This window comes from Dendrobates tinctorius, unplaced genomic scaffold (genome assembly GCF_039654945.1).
Source record: "Dendrobates tinctorius isolate UK_male_01 unplaced genomic scaffold, ASM3965494v1 ptg000006l, whole genome shotgun sequence".
Classification (NCBI taxonomy): domain Eukaryota; kingdom Metazoa; phylum Chordata; class Amphibia; order Anura; family Dendrobatidae; genus Dendrobates; species Dendrobates tinctorius.
Genome location: NW_027361674.1, coordinates 17,342,501 through 17,349,470, shown reverse-complemented (window position 1 = coordinate 17,349,470; position 6,970 = coordinate 17,342,501). Strand labels below are relative to the sequence as shown.

Here is a 6,970-nt window from a genome sequence, read left to right as displayed (position 1 = left end):
CTGAGCCTCCCATAAATGATGTAAATGGCTCGGAGGGTTTTTTTTCAAGTGAACTGCGTGGATCTGTGAAAATAATATCAGGGTTTTCCGTCAGAATGAGCTTAGCACTGTACTGAGGCGTATCCTAATCCGACCCGACACCTCCAACCATCTGCGGTATCTATCTGCCTTCTTATTTACCAAATCTTCACGAGCAAAAGACAAATTGTTCTTGATCCTAAATAAAAGACGCTTGCATACCTCACTGCTTAATGCTGCTGCTTCATCCTCAGCGAAAGGGAGAGGAGGGGGTGCTCGGATGATTCCCTTCATATCTTCTGGAGCAGCAATTGTTTTCAATTGTTTTATCTCTAGAGAAAAAACAAAGAAAAGCCCAGACCTAGGAGACAGAATGTAGAATATTCCTGACATAATGCATCTGAAAAGAAAGAACCTTAATGCATATCGGGTGCAAATAATAATAACAATAATATAGCCTGAGATCCCTCCCTTTTCCTTTTGTAGGTCGGGATGCAGCAATGAAGAAGAGAGATGCTTCTATATTTGTTACAGCTCTGAACCATACACAAGACTTGACAGAATCTTAGCAATTGCACAGGGAAGGACAACCATAAAGCACAGACTGCTCTATGGGGATAGAGATGAATAGGGGCATAATGGAAACAATATTCATCCCCTGTTCCTATACCATCTAAGGCGTCACCTCCACCTTTTCACATGGCTGGAGAATGGCCTTTAGTTGCGCAGAAATGGTTAATAGCCCTTTGATTGTTTCAGGCCGTATAAGGAAGGGTTAAAGGGTCTGATTCCTGCCTGCTGCACTCTGTGCACGATGACCTACAAATGACTTCTCACCCTCTGGAGCTCTTCTCGGTTTCTTTTTTGGCTGCACATGGGTCTGATACATATTTAGGCAGAGACAAGGTATCAGTAAGGGATATGTATCCCACGGCCAGTCGCAGGTGACCCCTTCCAAGCCTGTGTAGTGCAGAAGGAGGCATAGGCTCCTATGTGAAGGTGCAGCAGCACATCCTCTGCCTGCGCCCTACATGGAGGCTTATTACACAGGATTTGGATCTGTACAGTCACCTTTCTAATTGGATGCCAGTTGCTTCGCTTTGATGGGAAATGCTCTAGGTGCTTTTGTCTAATCTTATCTCCATATGCAATGTGTGTCTATGTGTGCGGCTCACAGAGACGGTCCCAGCAGCCAGCATGGATGTGCTGTGCATTCCCTGCGCACAGGGGACAGCAGAGCGCTGGGAGGTGCTGAAGCATCTCCCTCGTCCTCTCCTTTGATTGGCAAAGGCTGACACTGATTGACAAGAAGCCATGGCAACCCAGCAGCCAATCTGCCAAGTCCAATAGGAAATCGTTTGTTGGCTCAAGGCAGCTTCTTCCCTTTAACAGCAGATCGGCTGTGATACCTAAGCTTGGCTCTTGGAGTAAGCAAGTGCATCCAAGAGATCATCGTCTCCAAGGAGGCTGCGCCCACCGCCTCGTGTGTCATCCCCTCTCGTCTGTGCTGGATTCTGCATCAAAGCATCTCTCGTTGTTTGCGACAAACAAACAAAATAGAGAAATAAGCGGCTTCAATGTTTCAGCTGCCTATATTGAACTTTAGCCCCCAGCAAGTCGCTGGGGTGTGTGAGACCCTGGAGGAAAGCGGGGATATTGAGCGATTGGGTCGTTTTCTTTGGTCTCTGCCAGTGGCTCCTGCAGCTTGTGAGGCTCTTAATAAAAATGAGTCTGTGCTACGTGCCAGGGCCATCGTGGCTTTCCACACAGGCAACTTTCGAGAACTGTATCACATTTTGGAAAATCATAAATTCACCAAGGATTCCCATACTAAACTGCAAGCCCTGTGGTTGGAAGCTCATTATCAAGAAGCTGAGAAACTAAGGGGGAGACCCTTGGGGCCAGTTGACAAGTACAGAGTAAGGAAGAAGTTCCCTCTGCCCAGAACTATTTGGGACGGAGAGCAGAAGACACACTGCTTTAAAGAACGAACACGACATTTGCTTAGGGAATGGTATCTACAAGACCCTTACCCAAATCCCAGCAAAAAGAGAGAACTGGCCCAGGCAACCGGACTTACCCCAACACAAGTAGGGAATTGGTTCAAAAATCGGAGGCAAAGAGACCGAGCAGCAGCAGCCAAGAACAGGTATGTACTTATCATCAGAAAACGTGACAGTTGTCCATTGATCACATATTCCTTTTTGGAATTGAACCCATTTGATTAGTGACAAAATATATTATTTATATAAAATGTTATATACACCATCCCACCCTACTTAGCTTCCACTTATATGTAAACTATATTTTGAAAGCATGTTTATTTCATTATGGCCTTAGTATTACTATATGTGCTGTGTATTGGTTTTGTCATAAATAGCGTGAATATACACACGCATACATACATATATGTATCTTTAAATAAGAAAGCGTTTATAAAAATTAAATACGTTTTTATAAAGATTAGCTAACATCCATATCATAATTACCTCTTTGTAGATTTCATTAATTGGACTGTCTTGGCTTTACACAATGACACATGTCTATCTATCTATCTATCTATCTATCTATGTTTTACAGCAGTAATTGAGTTTTTTTATAGTGTTAGTACGAAGACTATTTGCATGGAAATAGGCAAGAGCTAGATAGATTTATAGATAGATAGATAGATGATAGATAGATAGATTTTTAGAGAAAGAGCTAAAGAAAAAATGACAAATAAAAAAGGAAAGGTAGAATATAGAAAGGAAAAAAGATAAGATAAATAATGATATTTATAAAGACGGTACGAGTGAAAGAATAATGAAAAGAAGGGAAGCTAAAAGAAAGAAAGAAAAAAAGAAATGTATATTAGATGGATACATGTATGGATATATAGCTAGATAGATAGACACTGTAGATAGATAGGTAGATAGATAGATATGGGATAGATAGACATAGGATAGATAGAATAGATTTGATATAGATAGATAGACAGATAGATAGATGCATAGATGGATAGATAGGTAGATAGATAGATAGATATGGGCTAGATAGACAGATAGATAGACACTGTAGATAGATGGATGGATAGATAGACAGATAGATAGATAGATAGATAGATAGATAGATAGATAGGTAGATATAGGATAGATAGATATATAGATAGGTAGGTAGATATAGGATAGATAGATATATAGATATGGGATAGATAGATATGGGATAGATAGATAGATAGATAGATGTGGACTAGATAGATAGATAGAATAGATATGAGATAGATAGACAGAAGCATAGATGGATAGATAGATAGATAGATAGATATGGGCTAGATAGATAGATAGACACTGTAGATAGATAGATGGATGGATAGATAGACAGATATATGCATAGATAGATAGATAAATAGATAGATAGATAGATAGAGTTGTGGCCAAATAGATAGATATGGGATAGATTTTAGAGAGAGAACTAAAGAAAGAATGAAAAATAAATAAATAAGGAACGCTAGAAGAAAGAGAAGAAAAAAAATATAAATTAGATACTGTAGACAGAGAGATAGATAGCTTTTAAAGACAGTAGGAAAAGACAAATAAAAAAAAGAAGAGAAAAAGAAAGAATGATGGATAGATCAATGGATATATAGATAGATGCATAGTTAGAATTAAACATATCTGGTGTACAGTTATTTTTTGCATTTTCTGGTAATGAAGGTGTTACTTCTATAGTTATGCACTGATCTATTTAATCTTGTTAGCTATATCATATGGTTGTGTATCCTGGCAGTAGGTTAGACAATAGCTATGTGCTTATACATGTACAGTAGAGGTCACTAATAACTGTGGGAGCACTTGATGCATGTTCTATATATGCAGCACTTGTCAGTGACACACACTGCACTGGCTGCTACAGCCATATGTCTGTAGGATCTCTCATGCCACTTATGGCTCTGTGCTCATTAAACTATATTGTAGCATCTGCATATAAGCTTTTTTGAAAAAATACAAGGCCATGTTCTGCACACAAAGCCTTCTTCTGTGTTTCCACTCTTAGAATCAGGAGCCAGCAAAATGTTCCAGCAAATTGTCAGGGGCTTGAATTATGAATTGCTTATAAAATGCATGCACAGCTAAAGATGAAACATGCCCCCCCCTTATGAAATGACGGGGTGCACGCAAATCATTTGGTGGGTGTCATTGACCAGCTGGGGTTGTAGGGGGCACTGATCTACTGATGTCCTATGATATCACACTTTGTATCTGTTCTTTGTGGCTTATGGTGACTGTCCCTTCCTGTTTTGTTTTGTCAGGCTGCAGCAGCAGGTCTTGTCCCAGGGATCTGGACGCTCATTGGGCCCAGACGAGAGAGGGGAACAGTTGGGCTCAGCCTCAAGTCCTGCAGCTAGCCTGTCCAGCAAAGCGGCCACCTCTGCCATTTCCATCACATCCAGCGACAGTGAATGTGACATCTGACCGATGGGGCATACTTAACGCAGCAAAAACCAGGAGATCAAACTCAGAACAGTGCCTGACTAAGCAGAACAGCCGTGGCCACAGGGACACCACACTGGGGCTGTCACCACACCAGGGAGTGCGGATTCTAATGTCACACTCCTCCTTACATTATTGATGATAACTCACTGTTTAGAAGACGACTGTAAGGCTTTCTCACCTTTGTTTTGGGGACCTTGATGACGCCTTTCATGCCAAGTTGCCAAGTGTCTGAGCGCCTACCCCTGATGGGTATTTTCAAGATGGAAAAAAAGACGCTGTTATAATATTATTTTTTGCTTTGTTTTAATTTTTTTTATATATATTATATGACGATGACTTATTTAAAGGATTGCCAATGTTAGACTTCCTTTGCTTGTCTGTATGTGCGCAGGTGACTTGTAGACGCATGTGCACCACATCTATGGATCCAATGAAGAAGCTCAAATAAAATATGTGCTGAGAATTCTTTACTACTGTAAGAGCATTATTTCTTCAATTGTAGACATCATTTTTCTACAGTATATGGGTTTGTTTCCTATTGACTTCCAGGGAATGGTTACTAAACCAATATGAACAGAATATCAGAGGTATGAAGTACCAAGATTAGAAGTGAAGGTTTTATTTTCTGACTACACCAATAGAAACAATTTATATGTCTGTAAATTAATTTCAATTCTTCCAACTTTTCCACTATTTTCATCTTTTTTTTTAATAAAATTTTATTTTATGATATCCATAGAAATCTTAACAATTAGCATAGAATGGAATAGATCAGGCCTGTAATAAAAAGAATAAAATAAAATATAACCTTATTTTAAAGATAAATACTCCCCGTAGCTATAATAAAAAATATATTAAAATACCCAGGTAGCAATTATAGAGTACAATGTAATTACCAGGTTGATTTTTACAAATAATGACACTAATATTTAATATTATTATTACAATATTTGTATATTAATATTGTGTAGATTTAGGAAAATGTATATATATGTATAAAAATATATATATGTATATGTATATATATATATATAGATATAATTATTAATATTATAATTATTAATAATAATAATACTAGCAATAATCATTATATGTCTGATGCACTCTTACATACACTGTATGTGAAAAATATATATTTGTTAAACCTTTTTTTGGTTGCAATTCTGCTCCTCAACCTGGTAAACATCAAGCATAGTAATAATAATAATAATAATGATTATAACAATAATAATTTTACACTGTGTATAAATAAGCTGGCATTTGATCATTAGTATATAATTTTGCTGATTATTTTCGTTATTTAATTATTACTATCATCCTGTTTGTACTTACCCCTCAGATAAAGGTAATAATTTGACATTCCCGTTATGCTAAGGACAATTCCAATCTGTCAAATGTAATTATTGCCTTCGTATTCTTTCTATTTTTTGCTATGCACACCCCTTAGTTCAGGAAGGCAATTCCTTTTTTACATACATTTTTATATTGGTGCAACAAACAATAAATATATATATATATATATATATATATGTAAATCCCTGATTTTTTTATGTTTCTCGTTGACAAAGGTTGTTCTACCCCTCGTGATGTCATGCTGGATCTGTCTCTGGGTGCAGGAATGCTTAGTCAGACGGAAAGACAAAGAGAATATCCATCATCCAGTGTGTGATTCCTGCTTTCTGCATGACCACATTCCTACAACTGTTTACATGGCTGCTCCATATGTAACAGCCATGCAGGGGAGATGTCCTTCTCAGGTGGGCTTTTCAACCTTCTGTGATTTCTGGCAATTACAATATTAAAGAATTTGGTGAACCTGATAATTAGCAAGCAGCAGCAGAAAATATTGTCTTAATTAACCCCTAGGGTTCTAAAGAATGCGTCTGTCGTGTAGTCTGAATATATAAAAACACTCAATTTTGCTCCTAAATCTGAAGCCCATAAGCAGTTTCCCCCCAATTTGCTGTATGTACAATTCCACACTAAACATTTCATTGTTCCATTGTTGTGGATAGGCAAGAATATGGCTGTTGATAGTAAACAGGTCTGCACATAGCCCATAGGTGCCCACAGCGCGCATTGTGCGCCCATTGTGAGAGTGTGTCTTTTAAACAAAAACAGAAAAAAATATTGTGTCAAAAGTAATGTGAACAAGAGTGAAGGGAGGGAGCGTTCCCCCCCGCTATTCAGCTTGTAACATGGTGGAATATTTCCGTTTCTTTTCAATGCTGGGGCAGATCTGGGCAGACATGAATGGGACGGCTTGTAAGCAGGTCTATGAGGCTGTCAAACTGCTCAGGGTAATAAGCGCTAATGATGGGGTTTGGAGTCCTCTTCTGGACAAAAGGGGGCTCAGAGTGTTTTGTGAGGCTGAATGGCTAATAAGTTTTCAGGGGAAAATGAGTTAGCTGTCAACAGATTGATTTAGCCAAAGCAAAAAAAAGAAAAAAAGAAAAGGCAGTGGTACAGGATGAGACCAG

The 6,970-nt window shown here is 38.4% G+C and overlaps 1 protein-coding gene and 1 long non-coding RNA gene across 2 annotated transcripts; both read left to right on the top strand.

Annotated features, from left to right (window-relative positions):
- Nucleotides 1-538: 538 nt before the first annotated feature.
- Nucleotides 539-4,953, top strand: SIX6 (SIX homeobox 6). The gene is made up of 2 exons (XM_073571163.1): nucleotides 539-2,167; nucleotides 4,307-4,953. The coding sequence occupies exons 1-2, from the start codon at nucleotides 1,596-1,598 to the stop codon at nucleotides 4,467-4,469; spliced, it is 735 nt and encodes a 244-aa protein (XP_073427264.1). The 5' UTR covers nucleotides 539-1,595; the 3' UTR covers nucleotides 4,470-4,953.
- LOC141085643 (uncharacterized) lies at nucleotides 2,536-3,502 on the top strand. The gene is made up of 2 exons (XR_012231345.1): nucleotides 2,536-2,925; nucleotides 3,028-3,502. It is a non-coding gene; the product is annotated as an uncharacterized lncRNA (long non-coding RNA).
- Nucleotides 4,954-6,970: the final 2,017 nt, after the last annotated feature.

Bases quoted from the DNA above. Each gene is read 5' to 3' on its own strand.
- SIX6 (XM_073571163.1), top strand. From the start codon at position 1,596: ATGTTTCAGCTGCCTATATTGAACTTTAGCCCCCAGCAAGTCGCTGGG. The intron at 2,168-4,306 runs GTATGTACTTAT...TTGTTTTGTCAG, and splicing joins GCAGCAGCAGCCAAGAACAG to GCTGCAGCAGCAGGTCTTGT.